The sequence below is a fragment of the Watersipora subatra genome, chromosome 9 (assembly GCF_963576615.1).
Source record: "Watersipora subatra chromosome 9, tzWatSuba1.1, whole genome shotgun sequence".
Taxonomy (NCBI): domain Eukaryota; kingdom Metazoa; phylum Bryozoa; class Gymnolaemata; order Cheilostomatida; family Watersiporidae; genus Watersipora; species Watersipora subatra.
The window spans coordinates 28,660,517-28,675,453 of NC_088716.1; the positions used below are offsets into that span (position 1 = coordinate 28,660,517).

At 39.0% G+C, this 14,937-nt stretch overlaps 1 protein-coding gene across 1 annotated transcript in view; it reads left to right on the forward strand.

Moving 5' to 3' along the window:
• LOC137403886 (calsyntenin-1-like) overlaps positions 1-14,368 on the forward strand; it is a 32,424-nt gene extending 18,056 nt beyond the window's left edge. Inside the window, exons 11-20 of the mRNA XM_068089987.1 lie at positions 873-1,002; positions 5,554-5,708; positions 6,064-6,215; positions 8,197-8,323; positions 9,297-9,390; positions 10,939-11,109; positions 11,505-11,653; positions 12,035-12,170; positions 12,869-13,065; positions 13,364-14,368. Of these exons, the coding sequence (XP_067946088.1) occupies positions 873-1,002; positions 5,554-5,708; positions 6,064-6,215; positions 8,197-8,323; positions 9,297-9,390; positions 10,939-11,109; positions 11,505-11,653; positions 12,035-12,170; positions 12,869-13,065; positions 13,364-13,495 (1,443 nt within the window). The 3' untranslated portion in view covers positions 13,496-14,368. The remainder of the gene's footprint in view (positions 1-872; positions 1,003-5,553; positions 5,709-6,063; positions 6,216-8,196; positions 8,324-9,296; positions 9,391-10,938; positions 11,110-11,504; positions 11,654-12,034; positions 12,171-12,868; positions 13,066-13,363) is intronic.
• The last annotated feature ends 569 nt before the right edge of the window (positions 14,369-14,937 follow it).

A 14,937-nucleotide genomic window follows, 5' to 3' on the forward strand; every position in this document is an offset into this window, starting at 1 on the left:
GTCCATATGCTATTGCTACGTGTTCTATTTGTTACGTATAATGATGATCACAAGGTCAGCATTATCATAAGCGAAAAAGTTAAGTTCTGGTTGACATTGCTGCTATCTACAACGCAAAGAACCAATTTATTATACAATTGTGTTTAATGCGAATTTTGGTATACATTGTTATATTTTTGTTTGCTTGTAACTTAGTGCTGGTATGATGTTTACTAGTGGATCTGTGCTGCCTGATTATAAAATATGATGAGCGTAAACTTCATACACTGTTACTATTCCAAAAGTAACAAATAGTATAAGGAAATAGATCAAGTGACACCACGGCTGCAAGTTGTGCTACATACATCTGAAGGCTCCTGTCGAGTCGTGAGCTGTGACTCAGAAAAGACCTTGGACCTTATTGCTCTCATTAGTGCATGCACGTGCCCGTTATTAACAGATAAGAAGCTGCACTTTAACCTTCCCTTCCTCACTAGCTATCTTCTACAGTAGCGACGGAGATTTACTGAAAGTAGTTCTACTCGTGTGCCGATCAATAGAAGAAGTGGTGTTGCTGCTGCCGTTCCTTGTCTTGTCTCTCGTACATCATCAATAATTTGCTATCAACTGTAGGAGAGTCATGCCTGCTCGACAATTGATTTCTTGATTAGTAATTAGTTGAAGTGCTTGTCTAGTGATTAATTCTCCAGTTCTGTTCACTCGGACAGACTGTTATAACATGCCGATGTCTATTACACGCTCTACTACATAGACATCAATATCTTATCCTGCTCTATAAATCTGGCTGGCCAAAATGAACTCCATAGCAAATGTTATTTCCTTCCTCATGCAACATATTTCCAGAATTTGCAAATTTTTTTCACATTTTGCAGGTTAAATTGTACATAGACGGGCAGGCTGTGCAGGCTGACAAGAGTGTTGTAGAAGTGGTTGATGATTGGGCTCTCCATCCGACTGACAAGGTGACCTTTGAGCAGCTGAGTGTTGGAGGCTGTTGGCAAGGTAGGCTCGTTGCTTCAGGCTAGTCATAGGCTGCCTGTCAACGTAAATTGCAGTTTTTTGTCAATAAAGGAAACCGTCGACCTGTCAACCCAACTTTTAAATTTTTGTATGCAAACTTGAACAAGCAACATGATGGCAACAACCAACAACACTAAATCAAGTTGGAATCAACGGTGAAATGGTTCTAAATTTCGTTTTACACAAATTGTTATAGTAAGTTATCTGCGACTGTTCCCTAAAATTGCGAAGAAAAACAGCAAATTCTCATTACATCTCTGGTCTCTAAAAAAGGTTTTGACCCTGGAATGTATCGCTGACAACTTACAACATTTAGTCATATACCTCTCATGTAATAATCATACACCGACCATGTGATGGTCATACACTGACCATGTGATGGTCATACACCTACCATGTAATGGTCATACACCGACCATGTGATGGTCATATTCCGACCATGTGATGGTCATATTCCGACCATGTGATGGTCATATACCTACCATGTGATGGTCATATACCTACCATGTGATGGTCATATATCTACCATGTGATGGTCATATACCTACCATGTGATGGTCATATGCCTACCATGTGATGGTCATATGCTGACCATGTGGTGGTCATATGCCTACCATGTGATGGTCATATGCCTACCATGTGATGGTCATATGCCTATCATGGGATGGTCATATGCCTACCATGGGATGGTCATACGCCTACCATGGGATGGTCATACGCCTACCATGTGATGGTCATACGCCTACCATGTGATGGTCATACGCCTACCATGTGATGGTCATACGCCTACCATGTGATGGTCATACGCCTACCATGTGATGGTCATACGCCTACCATGTGATGGTCATACGCCTACCATGTGATGGTCATACGCTTACCATGTGATGGTCATACGCTTACCATGTGATGGTCGTACGCTTACCATGTGATGGTCATACGCCTACCATGTGATGGTCATACGCCTACCATGTGATGGTCATACGCCTACCATGTGATGGTCATACGCCTACCATGTGATGGTCATACGCCTACCATGTGATGGTCATACGCCTACCATTTGATGGTCGTACGCCTACCATTTGATGGTCGTACGCCTACCATGTGATGGTCGTACGCCTACCATGTGATGGTCGTACGCCTACCATGTGATGGTCGTACGCCTACCATGTGATGGTCGTACGCCTACCATGTGATGGTCGTACGCCTACCATGTGATGGTCATACGCCTACCATGTGATGGTCATACGCCTACCATGTGCTGGTCATACGCCTACCATGTGCTGGTCATACGCCTACCATGTGCTGGTCATATACCAACCATGTGCTTGTCATATACCAACCATGTGCTGGTCATATACCAACCATGTGCTGGTCATATACTAACACAGATGGTTACAATCTTTTCATTTTATAATCATAATTTTACGGTGTGATAGGAATATACCTGCATTTGCAATATGATTGTCATATTCCTACCATGTAATAATACCGTAAGTCCTCATGCTCAAGCCGCGCGGCTTGTGCTCAAAACCAGATGATTCACGAAAGAAAAAATAATCCTCCAACAAGCCGCGTATGCCCACAGACCGCGGCTAATGTCCGAGGTTTTGTCGTCCTTGACCCCTTCAGGAGCGAGAGTGTTGAGAAGGGTTTCGTTATACCCAGTACTCTTGAATAAGAAAACAGGCTACATCAGTACATGTGAAAAGAATTTTCTTTTACTTCCAAGTTCAAATTAAAATTTCTAAACCCTTGCATCAACAACTTTTTGTCATGTCTCAGCTAAATTTTTATTGCGCTGTTAGAAGGCTTCACGTTTATGGAAATATGCGGTCAGGAATGAAATGGTTTTAATGACCTACGACTGTGGTGAGTTAAACATTAGCGATAAATTCTTCATTTGTCTAAAGTATTCCATAAACATCACCCTGAAAATAAACGATTAGGTCGCCAAAATCCCGTATGTAAAAGTGTATCACTACTGCGGTTCTATGGTTATAGCGCGGAACTGAGCAGAGACTGCATTTATCGAGAAGCCGCCCTAAGCCTCACGTAAGTTTTAAAAACTTGGATTTAGCCGCGGCTTATTACCTTGAACCAGAAGCCGCGCTCAACGACAAGCCGCGCGGCTTGAGCATAAGGACTTACGGTAGTCATATTTATTTGTGCCGTGGCATATTTCTACAACTTAGTCAAAGTGTCCTGCAAAGTGGGGCATTGTGGTTTTGAAGTTTGCCAACTAGTGCATTGGAATCTTTCTCTGGCGCCTAAAAGGTTAACCGCTTTCTGCCGAAAGCGGAAGCACCATTCAGATTTTCTAGCCAGCTGGCTCCGGCTTATATTACCAGATCACATCCTATTAAAGGGTTTTCATCAAAGGAAGAATGTAGACAATTTATCATAATGATTTCATTACACCATCTCTATTTGAGAATAAGAAGTTGAGTGGCTCTCTTCTAAATTGCCAACAACTGAGTAAAGCTATCTTCAAGGAGCATTTACCAGTTTGTAGTAGTTGTCGTCAGTTTTTAAAATAAGTTAAATTATCTGATTCGTTTATGCCTAGTTCAGTTTTGACCGGAGTCAGGGTGAAATGAAACAGTTGAAAAGTATCTTTTTAACGAATGGATGCCTGTGAGTTTCATCGAGTCTCTTTCTCTAGCAATCATTAAACCATAACTGTCACATACTACTTTTATCATATTTTCTAGGTAAATCAGACACACTGATTCGCAGACACGTCGAAGAAAATGAGCTCAAAAACCACGATTTTATCACAAGCTTGTCGCGCTTTTTTAAGCTCATTTTTCTCGGCGTTCAGCCTATTAAACATCCCGTAACAAGCTGCGAGCAATTTTAAATAGTTTATCTACCTTTCGTAAAAGACTGATTATTTTGAAGGCTGAATTTAGAGAATAATGGGTATTAAGACACCCATCTCTATCATTCTAAAACGGACTAAACATCCCCAACTTCTGTTCCTAAAAAGCTAGGCTACATCACATTTATGGGTGGAGCTTGTGCTGATTGTGTTGTTTTCGAGACGGATATTGAAACGCTTTCAAAAGGCTTCATGACTTTGAAAATTAGTGGACCAATCTTTATTTTGAGTACAAAATCGGAATCGGCGTGTCTAATTTACCTAGAAAATACGATAAAAGTTGTGTTACAGTTATGGTTTAATGTTATTAAAAATAATTTGTTTTGTGAACATTTTCTTCTGCTCCTGAAACTTGGTCATGGCACCAAAATGGCGATGCAATTGTGTAAAAAACTCTGTAGATAGTCTATAAAGAATTTTGTAAATGTTTTCTTTGTGACACTGCGGGTAAGGAACACTAGTAAATGTCGCCTGCTGGTAAAATTAGTTGTTCAACATTATTTGATTTACATGCTAGATGTAAATATGTTGGCTAAATCATAAGCATCAAATTTGCCAGCCATGACGGTGGGGCTTCATGTCCAGTATGCCATCTGTTTTCAAGTCTTGCACAAGGAGGCGGGCTAAAGTAGTTAGGGCTCGAATATGATTGGCTAATTAGTTAACCTAATCGGTAACTCACCACGCTGATGTGAGAAAGCATTAACCATCGAAGATTGCACCCTGAAGACCTCAGCATTATTGCGGTTGCCGTTTAGATAAATGTGAAATATTAATTAGCTCATATAAGAGCTAATTAATATTTTACATTTATTTTAGTTAAAATGTTAGCGACATTAGTATTCGCTTTGTTGGCATAACTTCAAACCATATCCTCACATGTGTCGCCCACTTGGCCATTACATTATTACAGGGATATGTCTCAATGTAACGTTTTTTTTATTGCTCAGCTAATGTTGTCAAGCGGTTTCTTAATCTTATTTTATTGTTTGAGCCCTACCATTGATACATATGGTTACATGCTGAGGTCTTCCGTGTAACTATATTAGCGGCGTGTCTGTTATTTTTCTCTTGTGACTGATTGCAGCTCCATAGAACTGCCAATTTTGTGTCAACAAGGAAATTATCGTAAGATCGCATAGTAGTTTTTAGAAGAGTGACGCATGGTATTCCATGACCAAATCTCAGGGGTTCACTCTCAACTTTTACCCCCAAGGGCTCGATGAAAAAAAGCATGTTTTAAGGGTGTTTTTTGGTGGCCTGACACTCTAGTGTTTTCATAAAAAAAGGGTATGTTTTTTAGCTTGGTACATGAATATCCCTTTCCACACAGTGACAAGGAGTATTCATCAGCAAAGAAGGGGTAATTAGTCTGTGGTGATGAAGTGATAATGCATAGTTTCTTATTAATGTGTAAGTCAGTGAAAAGGGTGCATTTTATCATCATTTTATCTCAGACTAGCCCCTTGGGAAGAATAGAAGAGAATGAACCCCTAAAGGCCAAATAACAGATTGTGATGCTTGGAAAGAATGGTACTAGTTGAACCAGCAGGCCGAAAAATGGTTGATATCATTTTTTTAATCTCAGAAACATGAAAATGTTACATCTTGCTTTGATGTTGTCATAACGGTTTGTTGTTACGTATGAACAGGGGAGACAAATGACTTTGGACAGTTCTTTACGGGATCTCTGGCCGGTCTCACAATGCTGTCTGGCACAACAGAGACTGAAAGAGCCATCAAGTGCTTGAACCGCTGCGGAGAGAAATTACAGTTTCACGCGATGGATCAGCTTTCAGTCGGAATGGTTAGTATGCATGTTGGCACTGAACAAGCCCATGATGCTGAAGTTGTGAAGCTAGCTTGTGTCAGTTGATCAGTGTATTCTTTTTTGATTACACAAGAGAAATTCCAAGTCAACAAACAAATGAAGCTGACAGCAAATAGAAGTACTGACATGTTGCTCCGAAATTCTCCAATGTGCCTTTTGATGACATTTAACCCATCAAACCTCAGTCAGCTCAGCTATTTTGCGTGCTTGTGATGAGACAGCGACGGCCTTCTCCAGGGTTGATGATATGCTACCAAGCAGAAATTTATTGATTTCTCACTTTACGGCAGTCAACTTTATTCTTTTCATTTGGTGTTGTTTCCTTTTCTAGTCGGTCTCTTTCAACACAGAACTAACTGAGCTGACAATTCGAGGAGGGGACGTGGAAGATATTAGAGACATTCTTCGGCGAGTCGGCTACACTAATACCAATGGCAATCCAACTGCTGGTTACACGAGAATCCATGTCAAGACCAATGCCACGTGAGTTTGTGAAAGATGCCATGTGAGATGTGAGCCAGCGATCTTACTGTAGGATGTAGAAAGGGTAGCCATAAGCTGTGGCTAGTAACACTAATAAAGGTGTTAATTGTCTAATTGACCATGTTGGTTGTGTGAGCCTAAATTAGTCTCTGATTGGCCTAAAGAGTTGATTCCATTTTATTCATTTTTAGTACAAGCTATTTTCACTCAACTCACTTTCTTCTCTATCAGTGGTGATAGGGCTTCGCTCAGCAACTTCCTTCAAATATATCTTTATCTGGGAAGGCTCTGTTGTCAAACAGAGCTGCTCATGAAGCAGCTCAAGATAATTCTTCATACGGTCATATCTGTTTGTTTCAATTCATCTGCCTACATTATCTTTACAGCTAGCTGGTTTGCGTCATTAGTGTACAGTCTTTCCTTCTGCCTACAAAAGGAGTAGTAACATAGCTGTATAAGCAGCTGCACTAACACTGTTGCTGGCCGACTTACAATTGTATATTCGACTACTACTTGGATTGTGCTGTGATGAGTCTCTTTCATAAATCAATCTGATGGGTCTTTTGAAGTGCTCTTCTTACGAGTTGATATGCTTTGATACGTAGCAATGCTTTGATACAGTGAGATGTCAGCTTAATGATTATCTTGGAGTCTCTAAGCTTGTTTACCTGAGCTTCTTCTTAAGTGTTTTGCTGGTGCAGTGATTCCTCAGTTATCGTGGTTCATGGGGTCAGCTTTGATGACAAAATGTTGCTTTTTACAAACATTTTGCCGTAAGTTCTGAGCCAGTATGTACAAAACTTCAATCTTTTTGGATGTTAAAAAAAGATTATATGATTGAAACCATTATTGTGAATGACTCACCTTGGTAGCGTTTATGCTGGCCATGCCTCTTCCGCCGTGTCCCTCCACCATGCCCCCTCCGCCATGCCCACTCCACCATGCCCCCTCCTCCATGCCCCTCTCCGCCATGCCCCCTCCTCCATGCCCCCCTCCGCCATGCCCCCCTCCACCATGCCCCCCTCCACCATGCCCCCCTCCGCCATGCCCCCTCCGCCATGCCTCCTCCACCATGCCCCCTCCACAGTGCCCCCTCCACAGTGCCCCCTCAACCATACCACGCACGATAGAACTGAGTTTATTGAGAACTCTGTGCTTCATTTACAGAGTGCAAAATCCGGCTTGTACTAATGAGGCTTCACTACAATCACCAAATCGTTGGTCACAATTTCCAATGACAGTGCCTGGTGACTTTGGCTTTTGGAAATATCATTTTGTTTTACTGGATATCAAACAGTTTGCTGCTTTAAACCTCTTCAAGTTTATCTTCCAGGTTTCTTGTCTGTTATACAAATTAGCAGTTTTTTTCCACATACCTTCCCTTGCACCTTCCCTTGCACCTTACCTATATTGTAAGCTTGTATGCTATTTGGTGTTAGATATTAAGGACACATTAATGACCACCTAATTTTAATGGTTTTAAGCTTTAAATGATTTTCTAGCAAAATACACAGTACTATGTTGGTGTTGCTGTAATAATATAATAACGAATAATAGAAAATCTAGCAAGGATATCATAGCCTTCATTTGACACCACCTTTAGTTGAGTTGTGTCACTGTGGATATCTACGGGAGATATCTATGGGGATCTATTCACAGTATGTTGGCGATACATTTCATTCACAGTATGTTGGTTTTGCATTTTTTACCTGCGCTTAACCACAACATTAGGCCCTAACATAATGCTTCCCCTGAGAGTAATTAAATTTACATCCACGCTTGGTCGCCATTATCCATAATTTGAAGCTCTCTCAGTGTTGATGCACTAACTCCCTTTAATTCTGAAGAGGCTTACAAGAAAGTAACCAGTCCGCAGTTCATCCGAGTATTTCACTATCGCCGACTTTGTATTGATTAGCAACTTGTAGAATCATCGACAATTATCTATTGAATGTTGCAATAATTGTGAGTGGTTGAACAGGTGTGACGGAGAGCCACTCGATGTCAATGAACAGACGATTCCAATTTTGGTGAGCGAGGTGGCAGACCCTGAGATTACAATTGCTGGTGTCGCATCAAAAGAGCGTACTATCGGTGAATTTGCTGAGGTAGGTATGCTTTGTCTATTTGTGATATTTTGTTTAATTAACAGAAAGATGAAGCGCAGTAAGTATAGACTGCTTGTCATGGTTGTCTGACATCGTTCCTAGTGCAGTCTTTAAAAAATGGCAGCTGATGTGAAATGTGTAATATCAAGCTGCACCAAGTTGAATGAAAAAATATTTGATGTACCTGCATCGCCATCGCGAATGTTTTGGAATAGGCATAACATCACTGGGGTAACGATAACATCACTGTGATACCCATAACACCACTATGGCATTTATAACACTGTTGTGGCATCTATAACACTGTTGTGGCATCTATAACACTGCTGTGGCATCTATAACACTGCTGTGGCATCTATAACACTATTGTGGCATCAATAACACTGTTGTGGCATCTATAACACTGTTGTGGCATCTATAACACTGCTGTGGCATCTATAACACTGTTGTGGCATCTATAACACTGTTGTGGCATCTATAACACTGCTGTGGCATCTATAACACTGCTGTGGCATCTATAACACTGCTGTGGCATCTATAACACTGTTGTGGCATCTATAACACTGCTGTGGCATTTATAACACTATTGTGATAACCATAATACCTTTGTAATAACCATAACACTGCTCTGATAACCATCTCTATTCAGCTGTGATATTCAGAAAGTGTGACTACTCCTAAGCTCTCCGTGTTTACATCCTGGGTATAATACAATGACTAGCATATGTCTCATCTAGGAGTGTAAAAACATCAGTTTCATTTTTTTGTTGTGTCATTGTGTACTTTGCCCCATTTTGCATTGTTTATGTTTCCTTGTAAATACCGCTAGCATACATTACAATGGTAGTGCGTATCATATGAGATATCTGCTGTTCAATAGCCTCTGTCTCTTTGTGATTCATCGGGACGCGCAGCTATTGTCAATTATCTTCTTTGTACCGGGTTTCAATTGATGACACTGTTTTTCTTATAGGGCGTTGATGTGTTCACAGAGATCATGCTTCTGAGTGATCCAGAGAAAGAACTTAGCGGACAGGAGAACCGAATTAATAAGATTGATGTTGAAGGTGAGTCGGACTTTTTTGCCCTTCTTTCAAATCATTGTGTTGATAGACATTGGTACGAACCTCATGATGGTGTGCTAGGATTTGAGCATTTACTCTTGGATTTGGTGACTCAATAGGATTTACTGAATGCTTACCGACTTGAAGATACATTGTAGATTTAGTGATTTTGCTAGTATTAATACTGTCAAAATTCAACTTACGATCTTAATAAATAAATTTTTTGACGTACAAGCAAATATTTGTTTTGACTTAGCTAGGAATTTTTTAAGTCATGATGGTCCATGTTTGTTTGTAGAAACAGCAGTTTTGTGAATTGTACATCTTCTACCAGTTCTCCTTTACATGATTTGGTTTGATGGGGCTCAGATAATGCTAATCAGTGCTTTTTAGTTTTCAAATTTATTGTAAAGTTATGGATCCGAAAAGCGACAAAGAAAACTGTTTTTCTTAATGTTTGAACAGCAAATAATTGAAATACTTGAGCACACGTTTTCAGAATAATTCTTTAAACACAGTCTAAAGCAGTCTAGTAGTTATCATGAGGAAACAAGTAAAAGTGAGGATCAGAAAAGAAAACCTGAAACTAATTAATAAGTTGTTTTGATTTAAAGTTAGACTCCATATCGTTTTCATCACCTCTATCTACGTATCATCCATCTCATGTCTCACCAAGGCTACAACTCTATTCGCCTCTCTTTTCACATGAAGACCATACGACAATAAAGATCTTTTTAATGTTCCATTTGACTTCTTACAAATTATTAAGTTTGCGCCTTTAAATTTTTTTATGATTTTGTTAATGCTTGTTTTAATACTATATAATATTACCTAAATTATTCATCATTCAGTTTTTTCAATAAAATGTGTTACAAAAATAGTTCTGACACGATGTGACAGTTTGGACAAACAGAAAGATTATAGGAGCAGATTACCTCTGTATGTCAAGGTTTGGTTGTATTACATTGTATTACACTTGACTTTTAACACACTGCCAAGTATCTGTTAGCATTTTGATATACTCAAATATTTTTAATAAGAAGCGATTTTAAGTCAGATTTGGCTACATCTCGTTTGCAGCTTTGCCATAACACTCATAGATAACATAAGTCACTGCCACTCGGATATTTGATCAAAATTTTTCACTGAGACTTATAGTAAATATTTTGACGCATGTCTGTATATTACACAAAGGTCAGAGCAGCGAGTCTTATGTACATAACTACTGCAGTTCAATTTTACTCAAGTTTACTATTAATCATTTGAGGAAAGACGATTCCTTATAGATCACAACAAAGATGTTTATTCCTGACACACATAGTTTGAATGATTACAGGTTATTAAAACTCACAAGTTTTAATAATGCATCTGCAGATAACTCTCATTTATTTAGTCCCTTGGTTTTCTAGCTCCCTTTCGTTTGGCAGTAATTTGTAAAATATTGTCAATGTATTTGTAAATGCTACAACAATCAGTCTTGCGCATTTTCATGGATTAACCTGTATTTGCTGTTAGTTGTTGGAAATGACAATTTTTGGTATTTTATTTCAGATGTTAACAAGATGCAAAAGGATTTGAAGAAGAGGCTGATATTGGACAAATGTGAGGTGAGAGTCGATCAGAAGATGGACCCTGTGAAGGAGTCGCTGAGATTGCCAGCTGATTTGCTTGTAGAGTACCTGTTGGACACCAAGGAGTTTGATGAAGGCTTTGATATCACTGGTAGGTCTGCTTTTCATTTCCGTTCTGATTGAGGATGAGCCGATATTGTTTGAAGTAAGAACTCTATACACTTGTATGAACTCTATATACTTGTATGAACTCTATACACTTGTATGAACTCTATATACTTGTATGAACTCTATACACTTGTATGAACTCTATACACTTGTATGAACTCTATATACTTGTATGAACTCTATATACTTGTATGAACTCTATATACTTGTATGAACTCTATATACTTGTATGAACTCTATATACTTGTATGAACTCTATATACTTGTATGAACTCTATATACTTGTATGAACTCTATATACTTGTATGAACTCTAAACTTATATTTGTTTAAGTAGTGTTCTTCAGCTTTTATGTGCTTGTATTCCAATCTGTCACAGGAATGGAATCTTTTGCCAACTATGAAGCGGTATTAAGAGAGACCTTTTACTACAACAATGCTGCTGAGGTTTCATCTGCTGCCAGGAAGTTCACTCTGCAATGCTCTAGCATGGGAGGCACATTTGTGAGCAACTCATTCACGGTAGAGGTGAGTCATGTATTTGCGTCATAGAAAAGAGCAGGCAACTTTCACGATTTATGGGATCTATCTGGTACTTAGGGCCTATGATTGGTGGTGATTATGATTGGTGGTGATTACGATTGGTGCCCTTTTTCTTCCATTAATGATCCTTAACTACCCTGACCTGACTGTTTTATCAGACCCTAATTACTCCAGTTATAATAATTTTACTGGTAATGTTATTCTTGCTCTTCCTCAAACACCAGCATGATTTATGGCTTCAAATTAGTGTAACTTGCTGCTGTTGTAATGCTTGTGTATCAGTCTATGTAACCTTATTTTGGGCTAGTCATTTTGTATCACGTGTAAGAAGAGTTGTAACCTCACGCCGGTCTGGATCCTTTGCAGCTCCGAGTCATGTCTGATGGCTCTCAGGCTCAGGTGCTCTACAATGACCCACAGCAGTATGCTAACATACAGGCACAAGGCCTCGCCGTTGAGGGCAATGCTATCGCTTCAGGCGTGCAGGCTACAGTTGTCTCAGGTCTGTATCATAAGTTGTTTGCTCTTGCTTTTCTCCGAGGTCAGATTTTGATTACAACTAATCTAAGTGAACCAAACCTGTTAGATAACATTTAAACATAGAAAATTAGTTTACAAAGTTATATATTCTCATAGTTGTAAGTCTTACGTCACGGTTTAGATATTTTCATATTCTCCTGTTTTCCACTCGCTTATCCTCTCCATGAATAAGGCCTTCTATCTGCAGCATTGCAAGCCATACAAGTAGTAATACTATTATCATTACTTACGGTGGCACGGCTGATAAAATTGCATATCAGTTGTAGTAACTACTGGAGCATTTGGATGGATTTAACAGTTGCAGTGGAATTATATCTACACTTCAGTAAAATAGATTTTTATGGCTCTTTATGAACATTTTTTCTTGAGTAAATTCATTTCACAAATGTGACATTTTAGCTTCCGACTATTTGATAGCTACTATTGTATTCAAAGAAAGTGAAAGGTGCTATTTATTGTTGATAAATGAGTATGCTGTAAAAGGCAGCGTTACTACAGGAGGGAGATTAATGGAACTAAACCAGCAGCTGTCGGCAGATAGTTGCCTTAGTTGTCCCTGAGCATTAACATTCACCGACAAAGTCCTGTTTTTCTAAAGTAACAGACTCTGGAGTGATATATTTACTACTTGTAAACACGTATGATCTGTTCTAACCATAGGTGGTAGCAGCGGAACTGTGGCTGCAGTTGTTGTCGTCTGCCTCGCATTTCTCGTTGGAGTGATTGCCGTTGCTGTGGTGCGAATCAGACGAGTGCAGGCGGAGAAGGCTCAAAACCCTAACCTCACTATTGAGGATGGACCTGAGATGGAATGGGACAACAGCACTCTCAATGTTACAGTCAACCCTTTTGAAAATGTACATCCAATTATCGGTTTACCCTTAATTAATGCCAACTGTTGTTATGAATGTGCATGTACAGTAGTAGCCTTAATTTGTTTATTTTCACTGGTTTCACCATTTCTTGTATTAGCTGTTTCTGCCTTCCATAATTTCAAGTAAGATCAGTACATCTACTGCAGGTTACAAGTTTCTTCCTTGATTGTATGTATAACAAGATGTCCGTAGATGGACTGTAAGGCTAACAACTACCTGCATTACTTGTCCGTGGTAAATCTTCCTTCGCAGAGAACTGTATAACTTTTACCCTTTGCAGGAGTCTCTCATGAATGAGCTTAAAACTGACTCAACAGCAGCCTGTGAGTCAGAAGACGAACTGATGTCATCGGATGATGAGGATGACTCGCGTAAAGATGGTGGACTAGAGTGGGACAACTCCTCTTACTAACATACCTTATCCCTATTATTACATCCTAAATGTGCTTAGTTATGAGTGATTAACTAGTTTTGTCTAAGAAAATGACAAGACTTAACCCGCCTGATTTTAAAATCTTATCAAGGGAGCAGACCGTACACTACAACCTACACACGAAGCTCCGTGCTATTTCTTTGTATGTTTTAAGAAAATCTGGCTAACAGTAATAATGTTTGTCTATCTAGCATATGTAGTATCTGGTCCAGTCACAGAAATACCTACTTTCAGCTCTAATACATGTATGCCATCTAATAATAATAACGATTGATAGCTTTTCAACTTTGTACTTTATGCAACATCCAATTATTTTTGTTTTCTCATAAACAACTTCCTGACGATTTCATGTCTGCCACTTTACCATTACGCTTTCTTACTATTTTATCTATCTTGTGCACTCGTTTCATCCTTTTTAGTCTTGTGACTCCTTTAGCTTAATAGTCTTAGCTTGTGACAATTCATCAGTGTATCGGCTAATGATGCCCTGGTGAGGTCTGTCAGTACTTGTACTCGTATTGATTTGGACCTTTTCTCAGGATATCCGTACTCCTAACTACCACGACTCCTTTCTGATGAATTGCCAAGTGCCGGCCTTTGTGAGACTTTTTGCTACAGTTGATAGTGCTTAACATTCCCAATTGTATCTGTGTTAGATCGCTTGTGTACATTAACAATAGCGTAACCACTTGACCTTACAGGCCTTACGGATGAGCCACTAGTGTGCCACCTCTATAGCTTGCTGCTGTATTATGTCAGTCTATTCTTTCTATATGTATTATATAATCATATTAATACGAAATACTTATTGTTCACTTATCAGTTTGTAATAAAAACTACTCTTAATTAACAGCTCACTGCAGCAGCTCTAGCTTTTCCCATGGTTTCATCGTAACTTGTTTACAAACATACCTAGAAAATGGATGACTATCTTTGAAAAGCTGCATGCGAATATTCAATAGTAGAAACCCTTTCCACCCTGTTAAAATCACAAGATGCTCCCGTGGTGTTCTTGCAAGCAAAAGACGGTTCATAAAGCAGTGAAAGAGTTTGGACATATATGTATATATATATATGAATATATATATACATGTATGTCTATATATACATGCATGTCTATATATACATGTATGTGTATATATACATGTATGTCTATATATACATGTATGTCTATATATACATGTATGTCTATATATACATGTATGTCGATATATACATGTATGTGTGTATATGTACATATATGTATGATTATGTGCTGCATGGACTATAGACCTAACAGCTAATAGTGACAGATAGTTGCATGTCTCTGTTAGAATTATGAACATTTCCAATTGTATTCATCTACTAGCAATATATAGTCACAGTAATAGCTTTTTGCTCACGCACTCGCAAAAGCTCTTGCCCTGTGCCAATGTGTTTGT